Below are 27,655 nucleotides of genomic sequence, written 5' to 3' on the forward strand. Positions count from 1 at the left end.
TTCTCATTTTTTTTTCTCTAACCTCTCAAGCGTCTTGATTATTTTTCTTCTTCTTCTTCAACTTTCCCATCTTGTTATCCTTATGCGTCTTCATTAGTTTGGGTTATCCACCTTTTTATTTTTCTTTTCGGAATTAATTGATATGACTTTGTCTTTGTCTTTTTGACTTCTTCGTCATCTATTCGTCTTCTTTTCTGTTTCTTCTTCTTTTATATCCTTTGACTTCTTCTGTAGTTTTTTTTTCTCTTATTTTGAATAGGATTTACAATTGATAGTTGTATTGATTTGTACATAATCAATTTCCTTAAAGATAATATAATAATTCTTGTGCAATAAAAAAAGAGAATGTAAGATTTGTGGGCTAACATGTTTTTTTTTTATCGTTGTTTGCTCTGATTATGCTACTTCTAATGAGGTTTTGTAAGACTTATTTTCATTCAATCAAAATCAAATTCAGATGAAACACTTTTACAATACACAACTTTTCAAAAACGATATCTCATTGCTCTCATTGGAAATTAGACCATAATGTCCGTTTCACATGTATAATAATAATAAAATGATTAAAAGTTGCAACAAAGCTGTAGAAGTTCAGGAACAAATTTTCCGTCATGCTTATTTCCTATTTTGTTCTCTTAGTTTACTATTAACCATCTTGGCCATCTCTTCATTCTCCTTCTTCATATCAGTCACACATTTTTTTGACATCAAAACAGCTTCATCATTTCAAGTATTATTTTCTTGTAGCTTACGTTTATGAAACCACTTATATATTTAAATTATCTAAATTTTTTTAAAAAATTCGGTTAATATATAAATGTATTATAGTATCTATCATATATCAATAAAATGGTATTTATATGTGTTACCTCCGACAAAAAATATTGTACAAAAAAACAAAATCCTAAAATATGTTTTTTCCTTAATTTTTCTTTATTCTTCAATATCTGTGATTTCTTCCTGCTTGTTTTTATTGTCTTCATTTTTTCTGACTTCTTTTCATTGTCTCCAATTTCTTCATTTTCTTTCTTATCTCATATTGATCGTCTCGATATACTATTATTCAGGTTTTTCTTCGTCTTTTACTTTTCTGCTTTGTCTAATTTAACTAATTTCTTTTTGCTATTATCATGTATTATATTAAATTAATGAGAATGTTGTATCTTTTAAACAAAAAAAAACCATTAAGACAGTATTAGATTGATCGGTTGAATTGACTTTAAAAGCTTTATTTTTAATAAAATTAGTGAAAATGAATAAAAAAAGCTATGACTTTTTAGGAAAAAATTAATTAAACTGATTTCACTTAATCGATTTAAGAAGGATCTAATTTTTTGATCTAAAATCTCAAGCCTTGTATATATATATCAAGACTAATACAAAGTTAATTGTTAACAATTAACATTCAATAAAATCAGTTTTTAAATTTATATTCTAGAATATGTGGGCATATATTCTCAGAAACAAAAAATGTAAATTTTTGAACCATCGCAAATTCTAATTTCTATAAATCATGTGCGTGTATCTTAAACAAAATATAATAACTATACAAAATATGTAAATTGATAAGATATGTAAATAAGTGTCGGTGTTTTAAAAGTATTAAAAGTCCCACATTAAGATCTGCTCATAACTAAATCTTCACAGTGCTATATACTGTATACCTCTTATCAATCATCGACTAAGACACACAATTCCATTCTCTACGATAGTTTCTATAGCTTTCACCTTTTTTTATACCGAAAAAGGTGAGATTCAGTCTAAACTTTTTTAAAAAAATTCTGGGAAAAGAAATTATACCTTTCCCGAATTAATCATCCAAAAAGGCTAATACCTCAAAGATTATATAATAGATTATGTGAGAGAACCATATAATCATATAAATGTGAGAAAACCATTGAGCATCAGCAACGAATTATTGTCAGTCTCGACTTAGAACGGATTGGCTGTGAAGATTAGGGTTTACCATTGTTAGTCTAGACTAACGATAATTAGAATTCCGAGTTATATGTGAAAATCAAATAGTTTTGTTTGGGTTATTTATTTTTTAGGGTTTTAGAAAAAAGGTTTAAAAAGCAAATGTAATGTGGTTTTGTTATAGTTTTGATTCAAATTTGAGTTTGGTTCAGTCCAGATATGGAGTCGGTTACAGAAAATCATAACAAAAATTACAATAATTAATTAATTTTAAATAAGATTGTAGATATTAGTTTTTAAAAAAAAATAAAATTATTATGTTGACTTTTGGTTAGTACGTTCATTCGGGTTATCTTACAATTCGGTTTACAGTCAGAAATTTTGGTTCCAGAATTTAGTCCATCCAATCATCATTAGGTTTGAAGTATAGATTGCGACTATATGTAGATTATTGAAATATATATTTTATTGTAGTATACTAAAGTATAAATTATATGAGTACATATATGTAGATTATAGATATATATATTATGAGTTTTAGATTATTGAATTAAAGATTATAGATATATATAATTCATTGAAGTATGAATTTGTATTGGGTGAATTAAAACAATGTCTTTGATTACTGCAGTTACATCTCTCTATATATATGGATCCCCATATTCGTGGTTTTCAATCAATCAATTTAAAATATAAATTTCATATCTTAAATGTTGTTTTTAACAGTTTAATCATTAGAAGAGGATAAAGTGGTATTTGTTCTTCTATAGTGATGCCTCCAAAGAAGAAATATAGACCGAGAACACCAAAACCAAAACCGATTCCTACTTATAATAGATGTGACATCAACACTATTATTACAAACTCTATCTCATTAAATAAAGATATATTAATACCAAGTTTTTATAACATTAATTATTCAGTTACGCAGGTTTACTTTCGAGAAGCCAGCAATATGCACCAGAAGATACCATGTTTAACCAAACTGGAGATGATATTACATTGAAAAGAAAACGTTCTCAAATGGCTAGGAAAACAAGGATGGAAATTTTGCGATTAAAAAGAGCATGTCATAATCATCAAAATGCAGGTTAGTCTTCATCTACCTCGAAAATATAATTTTGTATAAATTTCCCCTCTGTGTCTGACATATTATATTGAAATATTTAAGTAGATCTCTTACCCAAACCAGACGGAATAGATGATTTCGTTTGTTTTGTTGCAACTGATGATGAGTCTGAAAATGAAGACACTCATCACAAAAAAAAAGATTATCTAAATCAAAAGCTAGAGATGATAAAGTTACAAATAATCAACAATTTTTACGAACCGACTGTTCTGATTTTGCTGATATTGGATTGGCTACCAATGGTAACTTTTTAATAATATCCAATCTATACTATTTCAAAACCATATATTCGAATAAACGAGTTACTAATATATTTCATAATCAATCTACATAGGTTATTATGATGAAGGTGATCAAGCTAATATGTGTAGTCATTGCAATGCATACATGTGGTTTGGAGAAAATAAAAATAAAAGGCGCATTAAAGGAACCCCTGTTTTCACGATGTGTTGGTCATAAGGGAAAAGTAACTCTCCTCTTCTTAAAAAACCACCGAATACAATACTCTCTTTGCTTTACAACAAAGGTGATACTCGAACACATTTTTGTTAGAACATTCGGACATACAATATGATGTTTTCCTTTACATCACTTGGTGGAAAAGTGAATAATAATAATATCAACAAAGGTCCTGGGCCATACGTGTTTCAGCTGTGTGGTGAAAATTATCATAGAATAGGTGATATGATACCAGCTACTGGTAAACAACCGGCTTTCTTGCAGCTTTATATACATGACACAGTCAATGAAACAAAAAATCGTATGGCTCATTTTAGGTATTTTTCATTTAACGTCTACAATCCAGATTTTAAAGTTCTAAATTCTATCTACTAAATGACTAAATCATTTACCTATTATGCAGTAATGATGGGACGCCCAATGGTCTAAGAGAGGAGATAGTCGAGGCATTGAAAAAAAAAATGTTGGACGCTCATAATACTCATGTCAAAGCATTTCGAACAGCTCGTGATAAGCTTTCAATGAGACCTGACTTGAATGGTATGCGCCTGGTACTCAGAAGCGGTAGAGCGACCGATGGTAGAACTCATAATCTTCCAATCGAAAATGACGTCGCCACACTAATACCTGGTGACTTTAGTGGTGATAGAGATAAGCGTGATGTTATAATAGAGAGTAATAAAGGTGAATTTCAACGGATCAGTGAGTTGCATCCCACTTATCTAGCATTGCAATACCCATTGTTGTTTCCATATGGTGAAGACAGATTCAGGTTAGGTATTGATATTGGTTTTATTAAAAAAAAAACATAAAGTAAAGCTCTAAACATAGAGTTCTTTTTCTTTCTTTTGTATGTTTTTTTTAATACATATGAAATGGGGAGAGTCGATCAAGTAGTGTCTCTGTTCTTGTTATGCTCATCAAATACAATTGCTCAAGTATATATACTTTTTTACTTTCAAACATCTGATGAGCAAATATCAAAATATAAACGTATTTCAGAGTCCTCGGTTAAAGGAATAATAGCAACAGAAAGACACACAAAGGATTATACTAATGTTTTGTAAATGTTAAGAACCAGAGAGATTCAATAGTCAGTCACATTGTTGTCGCTTCTAAGTTTGACAAATTTTAAATCACGGTCGGTGTTTACTTACACACACGCCAAGCTTCTCTTCTCATAAAGCACCAGACACAAAATACAAAGAGACCAATTTTAGCTCATGATTTTAAAGATAACGTGAGCTCCAATCTAAATCAAAGAATGCTACTACTATTTGAACTGGTAAACCGTAGTTATGGAACACCCTAATCCTACCGTCCCAAGTTTCTGTCACGATCACAAGCCCCCACAGGTGCGGCGTACAAGGGTTGACGTTCTCGCACATGTTCCTCAAGAGCCTCAGCTTAGACATGATGCTGGCTTTAGCTGAAATCGTTGCTGCACCTGCACCTATTACTACGCCAAGCTTCTCTTCTCGCCACGTTGTTGCTCCTTTCATTGGAGAGAGAGAGTCCATCCGAAACAGGAAATGAGCAACTTTTTTTCACAGATCAGCAATGAAACTGTCCCCCTCTTTCCCCTTGCCTAGTCAAGGTATGGCAACATACATAAGACCTGATCGTTTTTGGTTTCTGAGAAGAAAAAGCCTTCTTATTTGGTTGAGAGTAGTCCCATACATGAATCACTGAGCCCTTTACTGCTGACACATTGTGTTTCCAACAAAGCAGAGGTTGGTCTCAGTGTTGTCCTAAGACTGGAAGCTGCAAAACAACCACCAAGAAAATAAGAAAAAAGATTATATCAAAACAAACTCATAGAAGAATTCACCTCAACACTGAAATTCCACTGTCTTTAGAACTTCATACAAAACCGAAGCAATTATGTGTGCAAACCCTCAAATGTGATACACAAGAACTTCTACCTCGGTAAACTAAAAAAATACAACAAAGACAAATGATCCGATATCCCAAGAGTTAAATCGACCAATAAAGAAACAAACAAAGTTTTTTTATCAAACACAGTTTTGTCTGATAATACATGGCCTATATCTGCTTGTGTTATAAAAAGGACCCGAGCCTAAATTTTATAAAGAAACAAATAAAAAAAATGTTCCCTTTCAGTAAAACTGAGGACTGTGAATCTCTAAGGCAGATATCAAGTGACATCAAATCAAGTGTACACCGATCCTCCTCATGTATTCTGTTAGGATCTAGAACATAAGTAAATGTAACAATGGAAGAAACTAACGACAGAACCATGTGTTAAAAAAAAAAGGAGGAGGGAGGCGCACGTTATACAAAAGTTGTTATGAAATGTCTCAAGAATCTAGTAAAAAAAAACAGAGACAACAGAACAGAATACACAAAGATTGTGCCATTAAACGTAGAGTGATGAGAATTCTGAATACTAGAGAATTCGAGCATTGCGAAACAAACAATTATAATCCATCCAACCCATAAATTGTGTGCGCCTCTCAAGGTGTAAACCTTGACATGTCAAAATTTTAATAATCTTTTAGAAGAATATCAAACTATACATGTAAGTGAATAATAACAAAATACAAATGCAAGTAATCACGAAGAAAAGAAAGTCATGGAACCAACTTACTTTTAAGGAACAATAGCGTTATAACAAAAAAAAGGAATATGGACTTACGCTTACCCTTCAGATTCACGATCAGGTTGAGGCAGGTGGAAGCTCAAAACGGGAACATCTGAATTAAAGAGAGAGAAAATTCAGACAAATTACTTGAAGCTTTGTAATTCAAACGATGCATCATTCAACTCTACTTTGCAATATTAGCGATGCATCTTAAAATCATAACCACGAAGTATAGAATTAGAATTTTTTTTTTAATACAAAATGATGCATCTCTAAAAAATATAAGCGATGGATCATAAGTTGTCTAATTGTATAAAAATTAAACCGAACAAATATAACAATAGAACAAATCGATAAGTCCACCTCTTGACATGTTGTCCATTGTAGAAACCACCAACGAAGATAACCTAATCAAATCAGCATGGTGGAAGGTATATATCAATATAAGACTACAAACTCGAATTAAAAGAAATAAATTCAAACACAAAACAGTGAAAAGAACATAACAGAACTAAATATGTGTTCGGTCATGAAGATTGCTTTAAGGAAAACAATAAAGAAGCTTAGGTTAATTTATATTTACGAACAATAACTGATTACTCCAAAACATTTACGAACACGAATATATAAAATGATGTTTCAGAACAATAAAGAAGAGGAACACAATACGAGTATATATAGAGTAGGATAATGCTTTAGGGTTTAGAGTTTTTATGTTGGTGACTCATTTAACAGATTTGGTGGCTATGATCGAGATTGAAACCGCTGGTCCATTAACAAATTCAAAGGCCCATAATCGATGAAAAAAGCCATGTCACACGTATTGACACATAGAATTAATGATCATCCTATTAGAATTAATTAAAACGACACATATATATATATATATTTTAATAATGACACATAAGCAAATCACTCTGGAAACGACACATAGAATTTTTAACTTCGCAAATAATAGTATAAATAAATAAATTATTATTATCCTTTTTTAAAAAAACCTTTTGGGTTTCTACTAGTACACAGCAAAAATCATTAGTTTCTAGGATATTACATAATATTAAACAATATCTTAAGAGACCCATATCGGTCACACCAATAATGATGCTCTAAGGCTATCGGTTCGGTTCCTGTTCAGTTACAGTTTGAGATCTTAAATATTTAATCACCCGTATATGAATGTCAAAGTCGGCATGCAGAAAAAAAGATTGGCGTGGATAAATATCAAGAATAATAAATAACTTTTGTGGCGTGGGACACTCACTCGTTCATATGATAAACGATTCCATCTCAATCACAACTATGGAGTACAAGGATATCACAAACAAAACCCAGAAAAAAAAAAACTCAAACTTCAAATTGTGTCTGTACAAATGATACATATACATATATATATATAGATGTCTGATATAGATTTGTTGTAGTTTTGGGACATGTTTCTATGGTAACACCATAAACCTTCCATGATTCCTTGAACGACTTCTCCTAAACTCAGGCATAGATACATTACTATTACCTTCATTCATACCATTTGAAGGCTTGTCCTCCAGTTTAGTCACGAGTGAAGTGTCCTCATGAGCATAAATCGTCCTGCGGAATGAAAATTAACAAGTGTTTTGAGTAGATGTACTGAAAGATCTTGTTTAAGTTTATAGTAGTAACCTTAGTCTGTGGTTTTGGGAGTTTGCAGAGAATTTTCTTTGTGAATTCTTCAATTTCAAAGGTGGTTCAACGAGTATATGCTCGTTGTCTACCTCTGAGGAATCATCACTCTTGAGTGTTGTTGAATCTGATTTGTCTCCAGCACAGAGATCAGAGAACAAGCTGATACCAACGTCGAAGTTTTGGAATCTTGAGTGCATCACGTTGTGATTGTTCCCCTTTTGCGACTGATAACTTTCGATCTTTGCTTCAGAATCCACCTCAGAACGTAAACTGATCCCAACATCGAGTTTCTGAAACCTACCCGGCGATGGTTGCTTTGCCTTGGCTTTGCTGCTCTCTGCTTTGGTCTTCTTAACCCCACCTTGACGAATGTTAAGTGCATGCCTCATGACATGTTGCTCATCAACCTCGGGGAAAAGCTTTCTTGCGCTTAGCTTCTCATGGTTATGAAATGTCTCTGAGGTGTTATCTACACGAAGCCTGTTTTGTGCTGATGGGTTCAATGGAACAGTTGCAAAGGATTTGGCTAATGGGACTCTAGCTGGGAAAGGAGTTCTTGAAACCGGAAGGTTTTGAGAAACGTCAGGTTTATTCCTGCTTTTGATGGAAGATCCTCTATCAGTAGATAACGATCTCCTACTAGGAGGAGATGGTGATCTTGGATTTAACCTCTCTTCTGCTAGATTTGGCATCTTTGGGCTTGCTTCTCTGTTTCTCAATGCAGATGGAAACCTTGACTTCCTCTGTTTCTCTGTTGAGAAACTTCTGTTGTTGTCATTTGGCTGTGGACTTGCCTCAGATTTAGTTCCAGCACCGTTACCATATTTTGGGAGATGGAAAGGAGAAACTGCTCTTGCTCTCTGACAATCATTTGTGTTCCGGATGTTACCAGCTCGCAATTTTTCAAGCTCTGCCTCCTTCTTCTCCAATGCTAATTTGAGGCTGGATATCTAAAAATTTGGAAGAAAGACTTGTTTACAATATATACTCTTTCCCTTTGCGTAACGAAAATGAAACGGATGCGATAGATACCTCGTCTTTAAGATCTCGGATTTCGCCAGTTTCCTTGTTTGATCGAGCTGCTCCAAGTTCGATGGACGCAACTCTTTGAGCAAACTTAAGGGTGCTTATAGTCTCTCCTACCGCGTTAACTTCAGGGTTAATATGCACAAACATCAATGTTTTGGCTTGCCCACCTGCATATAGTTTTCATAGACGATGGATGAAGCCACTAATAAAAACAAAAATGACTAAGCAAAACCTTGTCCTAGTGTTTACCTAAGGAATCTTGTAGAACTTGTGTAAGCTTGCTGTTTCTGTATGGAACGTGGGAACTCTTTTGGGCAAGTGCTGCGATGACATCTCCTAGTGCAGACAATGATTTATTTATGTGTTGAGCTTCTTTGAGTCTCTCTCCCACGGCTTCGGATTTTTCAACTCTCTCACTACCAGCTAAGTCCACTAGATGAAGGCAGCCTCTTAAAATGGAGTCTGAGGCCAACTCTTTTCCTTGGACATGAACGGTAAAGACACTGTAGAGGAAAATACAGAATCTCAACGACTACATGATCATTCGAAGAGTTTAGAGCTTGACTTAAGCTTAGATAATTACCTATGAGAACGGCTGCTCCTCTCATTCAAAGCAGTGGCGCCTACTGCACGGTTCTTTTGGCCAATCCTCATCAAATCAAGAACATCTTGAGTACTAGAAACTGGAACCAGGCTTGCGTCAGGTACATTAAGGCCATTGATTTGAGAATTATTGCGTATGTCTAGCGTGAGAAGCTGGTCAAGGAAAACTTTGAGGAGAATACGCAGATAACTCAATAGAACTCAAGCCCTTTATTATAAACTATATGAAAAGGATATCTTCTTGAAGAACCATCACTGACTAGTAAATCTCTAACTTGTTCATTGTATATTTCAATCATTTGGACTCCAATTTCATAAGTCACCACATGCGTTCTTTCATTTGATAGCTGGAATAGATCACGTAGAGCTCGGTAGTTCACTCCCCAAGTTGTCTCAGTCATCAGATCCGGCCCACTCTGCCAAGGGATAATAGAGACATAACAATGTAATGACGGTTTATGGAGTCACACTACAAGCAAATGGAAACTGGTCATACCATTGTATATGTTTTCCCTGAACCAGTTTGTCCATACGCAAAGATGCAAACATTGAATCCATCAAGAACGGACCTTATTACCGGTTGAGTGTCCGCGTAGATTTGCTCTGGTAAGTAAAAAACCATTCATCAGTATAAAGATAGACAAGAAAGCATCATGAAAGTAGTTAGGTGGTGCAAAACCAACCAATTATAAGCTAAACATACCTTGTGATACATTCTGTCCAAATACTTTGTTGAAGGCAAAGATTTTCCTTGCATTTTTCTCCTGCTTAAGAGGATTGACAATCATAATATTACCATTTTCGCCAATATAATCTACAGTTGATTGCATATCTTTTGTTCCTTGTAAGAAAGGTCTGACTCTGCAGTAGACTCTAATGGTGCCTATACATCAAAACATAAGTCAGTAAACTAGAAAGTACTAAGATAATCAAATGGAAGGAATGTGTAATAAATGGTGGTACCTTTCAGATCTTGGACCTCATTGTAAAGTAGGCGATTTTCCTCTAGGACCTTGAGGTAAGAAGAAGATGTAACTTCCATGTCCTTAACGTGATGAACTGCCATTGAGTGGTGATGGAGATTTACAATGTGATCCTAAATTACTGAGAAGAGGAGCTTTGGGTAAAGAGAAGATTCATTACCTATCCGTTGAAGCTCTGCTTGCCATTCTGATTGCATTTGTTTAACTTGGCATCTCGTTTCCACAACACATGATTTTACTTCCTGTAGACATAAATGCAAGTAAAGATTTGAGATATCTAAATTGTCCAAAACTTGCTTGCAGTCCAAAACTCTCTTGCAGTGCAGCTTTCACTATTCAAGAATTAACCAAATAAGAAGATGTCCAAAGATCAAATGCAAGAAGAACCAAACTTTCTAGTATTTGGAAAAAAAGAAAATTCTTACCTCTAGCTCTTTCTTTTGAAGACCAATAGCTTCTGAATGAGCAGGAGAAAACTCTCGAACGCTTGATCCAATAATCTCTGGCTTACCACCACACTTACAGAACTTTGAAAACTCCTTTGACACCAAATCCTTTCTGTGTCTAAGATATCTGAAGACTGCTTCTAAAAACTCTGATCTTGATCGATCCCCATCATCACATTTCAGTATCTTCCTTAGAAACGAACCGAGCTGCAAGAAGATACCAGAAACTATTTACGCACCGCGGACAAATGTCTCAACATTCAAAAAGAATCACCTGTAGAGTAAGCGGTACCTGATTGCCCTGAGAAACTAGTATTGCAGAGAAATCCTTAACTACCCTATTGAGCAAGGTATCGATCACCTGTAAAAGTAAACAAAATCTCAGAAGGTTAAAGAAACATTATCCTTGTTTTCTTGATATATTATTCTAGTCTTCTTGATGATTTATTCAACAGGATTTAAATGTTTCATCTTGCAACCAAACTCAACTAAAAAATGTCGTACCTACCGTCTCATTTAAAGGAAGATTGTTGATCCCATCACTCTCCTTGAGGTAAGCATGTAGAAGCTGAAGCGCGAAATGATCAAAAAGAAAGGCCATGGAAATTGCAGTTTCAGATTCCTCAGTTGAGATCTCATTAGAGAGGTGAAGAAAATCCAAAAGCTGGTCATACTGAGAAGTCTCGGATTCGTCCAAAGAGACAGACTCATCAGTGTTACTTTCGCTACCAAGTAACAAGCTCGTTAAAGACGAGCCTTTGGGATTTAATGAGACTATCCTCACGGTTCCTCCATACCTCCATACTCCAACTCCACCTGCTTGTTTCCACTCGTAAAACCCTTTCAAACACAAAATGCAATCTACTACTTTGTTCGACGAGCCTCCCTACAAAAACAAACAATTTAGAAATGCATGGTCACAGAAAAAAAAAAAAAAAACAGAGAATCATTCCTTAATACAGAATCTGATATTGAAAACAAACACCTTTTCAAGATCAGAAGCTCCAAATGTCAAAAGTTGCATATCCTCTACAGCTTTAAGAAAGTTCCTCATGTTCTCAAAATATTGAATTGCGGATTGAGCAGCTCCTTCTGCGTATTGAATAGCTAATGTGATAGGATTCTCAACCACCTAAGGTGAACAAGAAATCGATAACAAGAAATCAATGAATCAAGCAAAACATCGATTACAAGAATCTCTTGATCAAGTAAAATCCCTTGATCCTCAAACCAGAGGACTTGAGAGATTATAAAGCCGACCTTGAGAACTGAACCGGGATTGACTTTGTTGAGGACGTTGCAGAGAATGAGGCCGTTGCGGAGGGTGAGGCAGAACTCTTCTTCCGATGGTTTTTCTGGCAGTGTCTCCGCCGCACCTTGGTCCATCTTCCTTAGCCATGCCACCGCTTGGTACCTTCTCTTGGCTTTTGATTTGTGACAATTCACAACACCCAAAAACATTTTATTATTCAAAAGTATAACTTATATCTTTTAACGGAAACTTAACGCGGGAAATTAATTGGACCTAGTTATTGATTAAAACTTTTTTTTTATTGATTAAAACTTAAAAGGCCGATATGCAGCCTAAGTAGAGACACGTGGCAGAATAAACTTATTTATTCAAAAGTATAACTTATATCCAATATATTTTATTATTATATGTTGTTAATACAATTCGACTCTTTTACGGCCAAATCTCAATTTGTGGAAAGCTACGGAACTACCGAGCAGGAGCAACAATAGTCGAACCGCTGAGAGAGGGCAGCCTCTAGAAGCAACAGGTTGGGAGATAATCAGGCTCGAACTGATGACTTCCACCTTTTAAAAAGGAAGACAGAAGAGCTGGTAGGACGGACTCCTCGCAGGTCAAGCGGCTGAACTCTTTCTTTCTTCTTTTGTGCAAAGATCAAGAAGGTAGAGATAAAGTCGATGAAAACTGCGGTGACTAGTTCTCCGCACTACTTTTCTGCAGTTACTGACCAAGTCGTCTTCAAAAATATTACCATTTAAGTAAAGACATGTGGCAGAAGAAACTTATTTTATGGTTTCCAAATAAGAAACTTTTCTTCAGTTAAATATTTCATTTGATTATATTTATTATTAAATATTCATAAGAAACTCACAAAAAACCAGCGATAATGATGCTCTTAGAAAGCATCATTAATGGGTTTCGAAAGCATCCAAATCCTTATTATATAAAAGTGTCATTTTTTTCGACGTATATAAACTTATTTGTCCTTTATATGTATATATTTTCTTTGTCCTCTAAAAGAAAAAATGAAATTCCCGCAACAGCGAGTAAGGCTTCTCGAAACAAAAAATACTATGAAAATTTATTTTCTTTGTTTTGTAGCCCTCTCAGTATTTATGTAATTAATTTGTTGAATTTTTACTATTTTTTATTTTGTATGTAATCCCGAATTCTATATAAAAACACGGACAACTATGATGGCTCGAAATGTTAGATCTCATAGGATTGTTTATCTTATTTAGGTCATTGTATTTCAGATTAAGTTTGAACATACAAATAAACTTTGGATTTACAGCCGTCAAAACGGATTTAATATTTTGAAGGCTAATAACTTACGGATTCTATGTGATAGAGAGAAGTGAGGAATTCAACATTCCAAATAACCGTTTTTTGGGTAAAATCTATTAACAATCTTTTATATATCAATTCAGAAACATTATCAAAGAAAAATATTGTCTTTACATATGATTAATAACTATGTTATAATGATGTGTGATCACTATAGAACCTCTTAGAAGATTTTTGTAAAAATGTTTAATTTACTAGAATATTTATATTATATATCACTCACATTAAAATCATTATCCATCACTATATTTCTGTTAAGTTCTACTAATCTTGTGCAAGAAAAATTTACCATAATCGATTATACTCTCTCTCTCTCTCTCCTAATTTTACCTTCTAATTATACTATCAATTACTTTTAGTTATTATATCCTCTCTATGTTTTATCATTTGTTTGTAAGAAATTGAATCACACATCATCCATATAATAGAAAAAACTATATAGATTTTGTTTCGCATATATCATGATTCGAATTTTTTAAAATACATTACAGAACCTGTTAAAAATCTCACATTGGCCATAAAGATGAGTGTTAGTCAAAAAACATCTCTTACTAATAAAAGTTGAAGCTATATATGAAAGTAATATATAAATATGATACATAAATATTTAAAATTAAAAAAGTTTCTAAATTTTAAAATTGTATTTAATATAAAAAAATATAGGAAAATCTGAACTTAAAAATCTTTTATTACTGATAATAGTTAAAGCTATATGCTTTACAGAGCGTCCACATCAGTATTTAAAATTTTAATTTTATTAGTATGTACCAAAATTCAAAATTAAAAAAGTTTTCAAATTCTACTAATATTGTTAAGAAAAGCAATTAAAGATAAAAAATATTTTAAATCTCCACTAGCAACAACAAAAAAACCAACATGATATTAAAATAATTTTACTTATAAAAAATAATTTTATCACTGGTTTAGTTACAAAACTAATCGAAAAAATTATATATTGTATATTCGACTTGGAATTACCATAGATCAATATAGAAGTTTTTAGTTTTGAAGGTTGTTCTATTTGGTATTCATTTTTCTAAATTTTTATTTAAATTGTACTAGTTTTGCCTACTTACTTGTTATTAATCTCAAAGCAAGAGTTGTGTTAATTAGTTTATTTTAAAACAAAAACAGATATACTAAAATAGAACTTTTTATTGGTTGAACTAGAGAAGATAATTGTTTTTAAAAAATTATTACTTTTTATTTTCTTTAAATAACACATATATAACAAGAATGAAACTGAATGAAGAAAACAAAATTTTTTCTTGATTCAAAGAGTAGATGTATAATATTTTCTCTCAATGTCAATGCTATGTTTAATAAATAGCATTTGATTAATTTGTAACATTTTTAGTTGATTTTGGCAATTAACTTATAATTTTTTGACCAAATAATAATTTTTTAAGTATGATATATATAGATTCAAAAGAAAATTATTAAAAACCAAAGTATCTATAAATATTATGAGATTAATACCGAAATATTTTTTAATATATTATTAAACCATCAATATATAAGAAGTAATATTTTACCAAATATAATGGTTGCATAAAATTTTTATCAATAAAATATCTACACATAGCATAGCATAGGCGCAAAATCTAGAATTGTAAAAAAGATTAAAATGATAAAAAAAAACATTAGACTAGGAAGTATGTCTTATAGACACATAAATTCAAAAGTTTTATTCTTTTTTTAATTGAATATATACTTTTAATGAATACAAATTATTATGATTATTTTAAAATTTAGTGAAATCTTACCTAGTAGACTTTTAGAACAAAAATTTGCTCAGAGCTTTCAATTCAAAATATATTATTATAATTTGAAAAATAAACAAATTGAACTAAGAAACAGGCTTTGGGAGATTGTAGAAAGTAATGTATGACCACAATAATATAGTCATGGTGATTACTGATTAGTATTTAGTTGTAACGTATTGCGTATATGTATATCCACCAAACATAAAGTAATAAGTAATACTTTGTGGTGGGTAACCCTCTAATGAAAGCCATTTCATAAAGCATTTTCTAAACGACTTTCTCTAAATCAAACCCAACGTAATTGTTTTTTGAATGAATACATAGCTAATTATATATATGGTCCATCCGCAACCTCCTTTTTTCTTTACTTTATCTGATTTATCTTCATATTCATAATGAAAAAGATGAGAAAAAAAAAACAAACAAACAAAAAATGATGAGAGGAACCTGTTTCTTCAGCTTTTCGTTGAGCAAGCTCATAATCTCCATTGCTTGTGGACACCAAACCCTTTAATCCTCTCGTTAGTTCTTGTGGCATTTTTCTCCTTTCTTCTTTAATAAATTTTCTGAAAACCAATTTCATCCATAAGCATTTATCAAATAGAGCCTAAACGAAATGCTTCTTGAATCTTTTTCGCCAAAAAAATTAAAAAATGCTCCTTCAATCCATTTTGCATTTTGCACAGAAAGTTTTAACTCTTAGGGAAACCCATTTGGTTAGAGGCAAAAAGACCACACAGTTATTACAACAAATAATTTAAAATCTGAAAATAAAATCCATAGAAGAAATTATATATCACTGTATTTAACTAATTTGGCTAACTAATCTTCACATAATATTTGAGTATAACTAATTTGGCTAAGTAATCTTCACATAAAATTTAGTATCTGTAATAGCAGGATTGGAAATTGAACATTAAATAGTAAAGAATTATTTGTATAACGCTGAGGACGAATGAATTTAGGTTTAGAAGTGGAATAGAGAGAAATGACGCGAACCATAATTAGAAAGTGCAGAACCTGAAGGAAAGATCGATGTTGTTCACCGATCACACCATTTGAATCAAAATGCAGAACAGGGGATGATGAGCTTTTCAACGTCGTAACTTCTAAGATGAGAAACAACAGAGAGAGAGAGAGAGAGAGAGAGAGAGAGAGAGAGAGAGAGAGAGAGAGAGAGAGAGAGAGAGAGAGAGAGAGAGAGAGAGAGAGAGAGAGAGAAAGAGAGAGAGAGAGAGAGAGAGAGAAAGAGAGAGAGATTTGTGTAGAGAGTGAGAGAGATATATCAAGAGTTGATGCCTGCCTTTTGCACTTTTGTTTTTCTTTTCTCTTATAAGTTATAACGGTTAGAACTTAGAAGAAGATGGAGAATGAGAAACGTGTGTAGAGAAAATCAAGTGTTGGTTCACTATCTTTTTTGTTAATTTTTTATTCTCTTAAAACGTTAAGCTTTTTTTTTGTACTATTTATCCGAATTGTATTTTCTGCACTATAAATATGCATTTTTATTATAATTTTTAATCATCTCCGAGCAAAACAAATGAATATGCAAAAATATACAGTAAGATGTATAAGAAGAAGTTTGACAAAGTCAAATGTTTGAAACTATATGCAATATAATTTGTCATTTCACGACACATTTTTTAATGTTCAGATTATAAAACAGTTAACTACAATTATACAAATACTGTAATTATTTTAGAAATGGAATAATATTTTAAGAAATTAATGAATCAATTAAATATAATACATAATTTCGATATTTATGTTGAATACTCACTCTAAAATTCAAAGCGTGAGTTTTATACAACAAAATGATAATTTGGAGAAGTATTATGAGATAGGACTAAAAAGTATTATGAGATCGAAGTAACCTGAAAGTTATTTTCTGAACATTTTGCAGAGGTAGCACCTCTCAGAAGTTTGGAATTATTCTGTCATTTCACGACACATATTTTTTAATGTTCAGATTATAAAACAGTTAACTACAATTATACAAATACTGTAATTATTTTAGAAATGGAATAATATTTTAAGAAATTAATGAATCAATTAAATATAATACATAGTGTCGACACTTATGTTGAATATTCACTCTAAAATTCAAAGCGTGAGTTTTATACAACAAAATTATAATTTGGAGAAGCATTATGAGATAGGAGGACTAAGAAGTATTATGAGATCGAAGTAACTTGAAAGTTATTTTCTGATTATTTTGCAGAGGTAGTATCTCTCAGAAGCTTGAAATTATTCTCTTTTTATATAAAGGAGATAATTTACTATTTGATATGATTTTTTTTTAAAGGTACACTACATAATTTTGGATTTTCATTTGATTATTTCAGATATAATTTGTTTTAATTAAACAAATAAATCTTTAATATAATGTTATTAAATGGTTGAAAAAAATCATAAGAAAATGAAATTTGATGATACTAAAAGATATGTTATCAAACACTATAATTTATACTGTTTTATTTTAATATATATAAAAAATTAAAACATCTTCAGTTAAAGTTTATTTTTATTTAATTATAAAATGAGCTAAGTAAATAGATTAGTATGATTTGTCTAATCTATCTATGATAATTATTTAAATATCTATTTTATTAAAACAAAAATACTTTTTGTGTATAAGAAGGATTTCATTAATTTAAATATATTTGGTTAGTGGATAACTGTTATTCATGTTGTCAAACAAGTCAGTTTAGTATAATATTAATAAAATAATGTAATATAAATCCAAAAATTTTAAATTTAAATTTAGATTTTTTTTAGATTTCCTTATATCGATTATATTATTTATCCAAAATTATAAAATAATTTATTATTATATTTTTATAATAAAAAATAAACTGGATATTAGTTTAGATTTAATTTATATATTCAAATTTAAAAAAGATTTTCAATGACAAAAATGAAACTGATATATTTTTTCTATTTTTATTAAATAAGTCTAAAATTTTAAATATTCAAATTTAATAAATATTTGAAAAATATAAATAATATAAACAACAGGTAGAGTTATGTTTTAATAATCACAATCTTTTTTGGATTATAAATGGGCATGATATAATGATGTTTTTATAATTATGGTATTTTTTGGATTAATATGAACGGTCAGATTATAATAATATTTTTTCAATCACGATCATGTATAATACTAGAAAATATAAATTAATAGAAATAAATTTTATATAAACAAAAAAGTTTATCATTTATTAGAAAATTATATCTAAACAAAAATATAAACACAAATATATTACAAAATTTGATAAATAAACCATAGTTCTGTGCAAATACACGAAATAAAATCTAGTATAATATTAAATTAAAAAATGTAAAAAAAAATTTCCAAAAACTCAAAAAAAAATTTTAAAAATATTATTCTACGCTATAGCTAGGCCTGGAACAGAACTGGATATCCAAATTATTCAAAGTATCCAAATCCGATCCGGTATCTAGTCTTTGATTCGGTATCCATTCCTATTTGGCAGATTCAATCCTATTATTAGATGAATGATAATTGAAATACACTAAAATTGACATGTGGTGTGCATAGAAGTCAGCTAATGAAAATTGAAATACTGCCTATGTGGGCTCACATGATACTTCACTATGAAATCGAAATCTGCATTAGAGAAATCTGCATTAGAGAGTCTAGTCTTTCATCATATCTACAAATATAATAATAAACTAATAAATATTAATATTTAATTACAAAGTTTTCAAAAACATTAGAAAACTCTCTCAAATTTTTTGAAAGATTCTTGTGATTAGATATTATTATTTTCTCATGTCAAAAATCAGTGGATGCTCTAAATAGCGTGGTATGCCATCAAACGATGATTTTGTTCATATAATATTTAATTATATTTAAATATTTGCTTTCATCATCGAAATGCAAATTTGCAATACAATATATGAGTTTCTGAGATCAATTATGTCTTTATGACTTTGTGTTCGTTGAGAGTATTTTTAAAAGGCTAAGAAAGTATTATTATTTATTTATTTGATGAAAGTATTATTTATTTAGTTGATGACAAAATAAAATTACACATTGAACGTTGAAAGTTGAAACAAACTTAAAAGAGAGATTAAATAAGCCGGCCAGCCTTTCAAAAACAATCAATCGGTTGAAAAAATAATTTCAGATTTTGTTCTCATATACAACCGCTAACAGTATAACTGTGAATTGTAGACGTTGGATCCTATGAAATTCAAATGATTACAGGCGGCACAAAAGAAACTTTTGAGATTGCTTTTTCACATTTTCTAACTGGCGGACCAACTAATTGCCACTAATCACAAAAAGATTTGCAGAAGTTTTTCGAATTTATTTGGGTCGTATACATATGGTTTCCAAAAGAATAAGAAAACTAACCAAAAATAATGTTACGCTAGTATTTGTTACTTAGATATTATATAATAGTATATTAGGTAGTAATCTGCGCCTTACGCAGAGTGAGATTTATCTATTTTTTTAGATTTGTTTTAAAAAAGATTATATTTTAAAAATTAATTAGATATAAGTATAAATTATCTATAGTTATAAAAAGTAGATACAAAAATAAAGCAACTAAACCATAATTTTTAAATAATAACATGAATTGATAAATATCAGCATATGAAGATGGCCTCATCATACATTTATTAAAACAAAGCAAAGAAAAATTAACTTGGTTGAATATAACTGAAGACATCCATCTTTAGAATAATTTGTAGGATTTCAGTAACATCAGTTGAATGGAATCCTGCAAATGATTAAAAAAATTCATTATATATAAGCTAAAAATGCTGTCTAAAAAATAGTACAAGATACTTTCTTAATAATTATGGTTACAAAGCTTTTGTTTCTGGAATATCAGAGTCAAAGAGAAATTGATTTTATTTTATCAAATATTCTTGTGATTTGTTTAACACATATAAATTATATTATTAAAATACATACATAATATATTAATAAATAGTTGTAATATTATTATATAATTATAAATGCGTCTATGATAATGATAACAACATGCCTCAAAATATAGTTGTAATATTATTATACTTTACATTATGCATATATATTAAATTTGTGAATTATGTAAATATATAAACATAGTAGTATAAGATAATATCTTAAAATATAAGATAAGATAAGATAATGTAAATGGTAGTTATGGTTTAAAATGACAGAATTATAATTATTCTAGTACTTAGAGATCACTTTTAATATAACTCTGAAAAGCTCTCTGAGCTTGACATTTCAGCATAACACAATTGTAAATCACACATGACACAAAGGTCTTTTTTAATGTGTTCTTGTAAATTAATAATAGAAGATAAGTGTATAAAGTTTAGATTTGACAAGAATATTAATCTAATTAATTTTTAATCGATAATAATTTTAAAAAATTAGAATAACCATCTCATGGTGGTTCAATGGTTAATCAAGGGCGGGTGTATGTATTGAATAACGGGGTCACATGTCCCCTACTCTTTTTTAATAATATACTTTAAAAAACTTGATTTAATATTATTATTATACTGAGTTTATAGAAAAAAATAGCTCTATTAAAAATTAAGATGACCTATTTTAATCGAAAAAATAGAAAAGTCCAATCTTTGAAACCCATCCGAACATGAAAAAAAAAATAAAAGTTCTACTATTTATAATATTATATTCCCGATAAAAAAAAAATTTAAATCCGCCATGAACTTAGAATTTGTCTTGTGGGTATAAGTCAGAGTTCGAGTTCTCAAACTATGATTTCAAGTATGAATGGACACTATTACTCTGTAGATACATTCTGTGGCAAGAAAACCAGGATTTCTATAGGTTTAGTAGTTTAGTTTGGATTTAGACTTGGATATCCATAGTTAACAAAGAAAAACTGTTTTGGTGAACAAAAATTAATTTTTATATCATTATCTTTATTTATTTATATAATTTATTATAAACTAAAAAGTAATATGGAATGACAGGAATCATGCTTAAAGTTTTTAAGATTTTTTTGGTCTAACAATATTCTAATAGTACAGTGATTATAGGGACATATGGTTATAAGTTAAAACAAGGAAACAAAAAAGTTACGTGAAAAAAAAAAAGAAGTATAACTATAGCTAGCTTGATGTAGAAGTATGTTAAAAGAGAAGAAAAGGCTTGATGTAGAAGTCTTTGTTCAAATATGACAAAATTAATTAGGTGTGAGGAGATTGTGAATCAATTAAGTTTTCTTTTATTTGTTCTTTGTTTTAATAAACCAATCAATTAAGGCTAAGACATTGAGATTCAAACAAAAGAAAGAAGGAAAGTTTGAGTGCAAGAATGCTTTGTTTGTTTGTTGGTCGCATGGCCCATCCTTTACCATCATTTGCGCATGAATCTCATTCATATTCTTCTTTTCTTTTTGTTTATCTTAAATTGCGCATTTATATTATATCTTTGGACAATAATGGACTAGGCTATAGGCGATCCAAATGTTTAGTTGTGTAATTGTTCCATTAACAGTTGGGCTATAACACCCTGTTAATAAATCAAAATACTTGGATGTTTTCTTATTTTTTTGGGTTTTACTGTAGAACTAAAAAAAATAAAAAAAATAGAAATACAGAGTCTAACAAATATTTATCTTACTGGATCATCCGTAAAAAAAAATCCAATAAGATTAAAAACGTCACACAAAACCACCAAAAAAAAAGTCTAACAAGTATTTATTTACTTTTATTTTCATATTTGTTATTTTTTGGTTTCTACCTAAATTTCATTATATTTTCAAATATTTAGGTTTTTCTATTCCTATTTGAATAATTGTAAAATTTTATTATTTAACTACATATATATATATATATTTCAAAATCTTGAAAAAATCAATTGTTATATTCTTATTGGAAGTATACTTACTTTTTTACCATTAACCTTTTTTATTTTTTAAATGCATTAAAATCTGATTGACTGAAATGACATATATTGTAAACATTTTAATTATAAAAATAAACACATCAAAATTAGTAAGATATGTAATAACCAAAATACATATAATAATAAAGACACTATAAATGAAAAATATAAGCAATATATAATACAACTATAATATGAAACGTATATTAATCATTTAAGATGGTGGTGTACATCACTGTAATTGCATCTTAAAGCATTAATTTGTCTGGATTTGAGTTAATATGTATAGATATGTAGTGTATATGATATTAAATATGTATTTGTTGGGGATAAATTTAATCATTCTTATCTAGATGAACTGTATGCTTGTACATGATATCTAAGATTTTTTTGCAGGTACGACCCCATTGGCCAAATTAGGTTTTATATTGGATTTACAGTCTAATACGACCTAAGTATATAGCACATAATCTTGAATCCTTCGGATTCGGGAGATCCGGCACGAAAAGCCACATGTTCTCAGGTTCCTTGTATCTGACAGCACAGGCCACACTGTCAAAGACAAAGAGGTTGAGAATTGAGTGGTCAAGAAGAGAAGATGTTACTTTTTCTATGTCCTAGACTATGTTCAGTGATCTTGAAGGGTCAGGATTGAAAGAAATGTAACCCCCACATGTATCCGAAGGAAAGAGTTAACCAGTAGGGCAGCATCGACAACCCGATCTCAGTATCAAGGGATCTGAGCCAGGCATGAATAATCCATTAAGCAGGAAACATTGTTCAAATTTCCCTACATTAGACAGTCAGAATATGACTTGGATTGATTTGATTGCTCATACCTTTTACAAGCCTACAAAATTGGCATTTAATGCACTATGCTTACACGTGTCAGGTGAAAATGATCATTCACAGAAGGCAGAGAAAAAGCAGAAGTTCAACAAAGACTATACCGCGTCTAAATCGCTGAACCTCACTCATATGTTGAAAGTGAGAAGATCCGTCAAGAAACAGTCTCGCAGCAGGAGAAACACGCCAAGAAAATTTGGTCAGCCTGTCGGAAATGTGACACAAGCATAAGATTTGGACATAATCAGTCAGATCCCAGACCGACCCACAAAGCCCACAACCTATGCACCGACCTGGTATACTAAACTGGGTCAGGTAAAATTCTATAAATACTTAACCCTTATCAACAAGAAAGGAGTTCAATTCTTTTGCTATCTTAAGGTTCATACTATCTATCTAGATACTCGTGAACCTTAAGTTGCACCATTCTCATTTTTCTGGTCATTATTTTCGACCATCTCATCACTTCCACTCCACGGTGGTTTATAAGCCTTGGAGTATTTCCACCCCTAAACTCTTGCATTTCTTCTCTTTTCCACCCAAAAAACCCACTGAACTCAGGTCCTAGTGACTCTACCTTTCTCAAGAGCTTTGGCTCGCTTTTTCCTTCACTCGTTTTCCAACATCTTTCATCTCTCTAATTTATCATTTTGTGGTCTTTTCATTACCGTTTTCTGACTTGAGCGTTAAAGAGCCATCGGAAAACACTATTCCATTATGTTCCTGGGAAACACATAATTATAATTTTTTTGTTAAATTTTCAATTTCAGAATCAGTTTTTAGAATGGTCAATTTAATTGTTATAAATTTCAGTTAAGTGTTTTTGAAAGAATGATAATTTCATGATTCTTTCATACTGTCTTAATGATATTATATCACTGATATATATAAGTTGAGGGTCCAAGTACTAATACAAATTCACCCATACTTAGGACTTTGAGTGATACTATAACAGCTGAGGGATTGAAGATCCTAATAAAAATTCACTCATACTTAGGAATTTGAGTAGTAAGTTGTTGGACAATAAGTGTCTTCTTTTCTACTACCCAGTCAGACAAGCGAGTGACAACAAAACAGAATACACACTTTCTCTTTGATTTCTTGTTGTGTGATGTTTAAAACCGACGATCCTGACGAAAATATTAAAATGTTTTAGAGATTCTGTTGATTTTTTCACTGCAAAAACACTTAAAACCCTGAGTTATAAAAAAACAATATATATAATATATATAATATTATCAAATACATAAATACTATAGACAACGCGGCAAATCCTAAAATGCATGGCTGATGACTCCCTTGGACGCCACCTACCACAAGGTATAATCTCTCTCCCACCTAACACCCCACTCATGATTTCGCCATTTCTCTTGACTCTTCCTAAGTAAAATTATATAATTACATTTGTTTTTTCTTTTATATTCTTATTATTCCGCCTACCTTCAAAGTTCACACACACTTTTCGTAGAATTTTAATTATCGATTCAACAAACTATTTGCTTAGTTACTGACAAAGACATTTGAAATTTTTTTTGAAAATTTATACCTATCTTTACATATATTAAGATGGCATAAGAAATGCAACGTGACAAAACCAACTACCACCCCGACTAATTCATCTAAACCACATCTTATGTCGTAACATTAAAATAATGGGCTAAACAAAAATTGCACACTGCATTTCTTAAGATCATAAAACAATATCAAATCCATATCTATTAGTCATGATCAAATATGATGATGCAAGAATATTTATATTAAATATATCCATTATATATTCGACCATTACTCCTCTCCCACCATACCCAACCCCTAGATGGTTTGTTCTCTCCTACCATCATCAGATAACCACCTTCCTCGCACCGTGAAACTTAAATTGGGTTAATTTTTGTTGAATACGATTATCAATATATATATATATATATAGCAATTTTAATGATAATATCACATGTTTAGATTGATTCATGATAATGTGTTTGTGGAGAAAGAACCAACAGATAGTGGTTCCAATGACGAGTTTCGACTTTCGAGTGATCAAAATATTTTTCACTTTATAAAACTTTAGTGTCAATTATTTTGGTTATTATAGAGGTTTTAAGTGGAAAAATATTTGAATGTTTAAACATTCTGATAATTAGTATGGATTTGGTTTAAAGATTTTACGATCAATAAAAAACAAATTGTTTGTTGGAAGACTCTCATATGTCTAGACTTTGAATACAGATGCATTTGTAACAAGTATTTGAAGCCAGATTCAACTTTCTCTCAAGTTAGCACAACAATCATTTATATTATAGTCCTAGTTAATAGTTATAAATTAATTGGAAATATAAGTTAATTGGAAAAGACATGTTTAACTGCTCCCAAAACAGAAATTGGTGACCGAGCCACATTTATCTCTTTGTAATTTTTTTTAAAAACATTGAAATTATTAGATTTCCGTCAGTTCATAGCTTTCGACTTCGGTTCAGTCTTAATTATACATACACTTGTTACAAAAAAATAATAATAAAGAAAAATCGACCATTCTAACGTATAATTGTAGTACACTCTCTGTGGTCTCGACTGATCTACTCTTCGGAAAACAAAAAGTAAAGCGTAACTATGTTATAATTATATTAAAATAACACAACCAACAAACGAATACTATATTGAACATGTAAGTTTCTCGGAAATTATATTGACAATTTCTTGTGACATACCTAGAAATCAAACGGCAAAGCTGGTTGGTTTGTTTGAATGAAAGCTACGAACGTTGAACCATTACATTACACGTGAGTTTGACCTTTCTAATTGTATTTATACATGGAATTTAAAGGAAATTTCACACCTTATTGAAAAAATTAAGATATATAACTTCAAACAAAATCTTTGAATTCTAAACAAATATGATAAATTCCGTTTTATTTCCCTATTTACTCACTTCTTCGCATTGATTCTGATTCTACACTTTCCAAACTAATCACGTATTCAGTTTCTATAGAGATATGTAATGTAATTCTTTTGGCAATGCCAATGTTCTTTGCTTTTCTTGTAAAAAAAAACGAGTGAACTTACAAAATAAAATCTGCGAATCAATCACAATTTTCATTACTAGTAAGTAAGATATCTGATCTAATAACAATAAGATTAGAATAAAATAATTTGTTTTCTCCTAATCCCACGTGAATAACGAGCTTTACATTTTATATTACAATCTTTCACAAAAAAAGCATTACAATTTAATAAACTTATTGGTGCGTTTACTTTTTGTTCGATGGGTCATGCATCTACGGTGGGTGACATGGTCCATGGCGTCATATCCATGGGGTAACTTCCGAGCACCCTTAGAAACGACGTGTACTCTTGAACCTCCGAAAGCGCGTTTTGTGCACGCGTCTCTGCCATCGACGCCTCGAAATCAACATAAAACATGTACTCAAAGTTCTTCGCCGTCCCGAAGCTGCCGTCGCCCACCACTCTAAGTGGGCGGTTGTGGTGAGGCCGTGACTCGATCTTCGTAAGGCTGATGTTTCGGAAAGCAAAGGCCGAGAGGACCTTGAAGAGGACGCTGGTTCCTTTGTGCTCCTGCGCCGCAAAGACAATGCTCGTCTTGAATGGCCGGTCTGTTCGTGGAATTATAGGCTCACGCGCTAGCATAAGGAAGCGAGTGACATTTCCCGCATCGTCTTGGATCCCGTCCGCTAAAATCTGAAGATTATAGAGCTCAGCCGCGCGTGCACTCGCTACTGCTGCCGTGTCATGGAGGTTGTTAGCAGCAATATACTCTGCAGCAGCCGCCGTGTCGTGAAAAGCCTCACGCGCCGCGTGTGGGGTGAGGTTGTTAAGGGAATGTTCCGTCTGAGCAAGCGCTTGCGGGTGAGAAATCACCCGCGAAATACAGTCTTTTCGGACTCCTGGGAGTGCTAGGAGACAATGGTGGACTGGAAACTGGACCTCACCGACAATATGGAGACGGTGACGGAGGAGGAGATCGTAGTTTCGGTGAATCGAACCACCAAGCGAATTCTCCACAGGAAGAACGGCTCTATCAGCGATCCAAAGCTCCACCGCCTGAAAAGCAACGTCGAATTGGTCACACGGAATGGCTTCACAGTTCGGATATGCTTTTCCGGCGGCTGCCTCCGAATACGCTCCAGGAACTCCTTGATAAGCTACACGGATGCTAGATCCGTGTAACGGTGCCGGAGATAGATCGGTGATCGTCAGAGGCTGAACCGGAGTTAATTTTCCCTTGGTGGTCTCGACTGGAACAAGGCTGAGATCGACGGAGCCATTCTTGTGACCGTTGACGACGGCGATCTTGTCAGCTAAACCGCCGTGATCTTCAACAGAAGCGACTTTACTTGATAAAATGGCGCATGAGTTCTGCCAATCTGCTCGGCTAACGGAGACGCCGTTAGGGAAGCTAAACGACTCCGACCTGTAACCGCACTGAACAGCAACGCGCTTTGGCATCGCGTGGGAGTAACGCGCAGTCCTAGTCGTTGGATCTGTTGATCGGAACTTGAGATCACACGACGAAGCGGCTTGCATTTTGGTAATAATGGTAAGAATAAAAAGGAGTTAAGAGTAAAACGGCGGCGTTGTAGATTTTTTTTTTTTTAAAGTTTGAAGCTTTGAGTTCTTTCGTTTGAGAGAGAAGCTCAAGCTGAGAGAGTGAGTAATGGAGAAGATGAATGGTCTTATATACACTAGATAACGGTTAGGTAGAAAAATTGGGGT

General features: G+C 31.8%; 2 protein-coding genes across 3 annotated transcripts; both read right to left on the reverse strand.

The window, feature by feature from the left end:
- Nucleotides 1-7,419: 7,419 nt before the first annotated feature.
- On the reverse strand, nt 7,420-16,351 carry LOC18013638 (kinesin-like protein KIN-14F). 2 transcript variants are annotated; one of them, XM_006419046.2, is made up of 17 exons: nt 16,219-16,351; nt 15,646-15,764; nt 12,094-12,257; nt 11,819-11,965; nt 11,342-11,719; nt 11,126-11,194; nt 10,813-11,040; nt 10,548-10,629; nt 10,368-10,463; nt 10,108-10,287; nt 9,901-10,007; nt 9,642-9,820; nt 9,385-9,549; nt 9,051-9,304; nt 8,805-8,968; nt 7,770-8,722; nt 7,420-7,697 (listed from the first exon to the last, which is right to left on the reverse strand). In XM_006419046.2, the coding sequence occupies exons 2-17, from the start codon at nt 15,734-15,736 to the stop codon at nt 7,547-7,549; spliced, it is 3,408 nt and encodes a 1,135-aa protein (XP_006419109.2). In that variant the 5' UTR covers nt 15,737-15,764; nt 16,219-16,351; the 3' UTR covers nt 7,420-7,546. The 2 variants fall into 2 exon arrangements, with proteins under 2 accessions (XP_006419109.2, XP_024009632.1); XM_024153864.1 differs by having other exon boundaries at nt 16,198-16,328.
- Nucleotides 16,352-25,996: 9,645 nt separating this feature from the next.
- On the reverse strand, nt 25,997-27,655 carry LOC18013728 (arogenate dehydratase 4, chloroplastic). Its single transcript, XM_006419047.2, has one exon. It carries the CDS (start codon nt 27,464-27,466, stop codon nt 26,192-26,194), a length of 1,275 nt encoding a protein of 424 aa, XP_006419110.1. The 5' UTR covers nt 27,467-27,655; the 3' UTR covers nt 25,997-26,191.

This window comes from Eutrema salsugineum, unplaced genomic scaffold (assembly GCF_000478725.1).
Source record: "Eutrema salsugineum unplaced genomic scaffold, Eutsalg1_0 scaffold_4, whole genome shotgun sequence".
Lineage (NCBI taxonomy): Eukaryota > Viridiplantae > Streptophyta > Magnoliopsida > Brassicales > Brassicaceae > Eutrema > Eutrema salsugineum.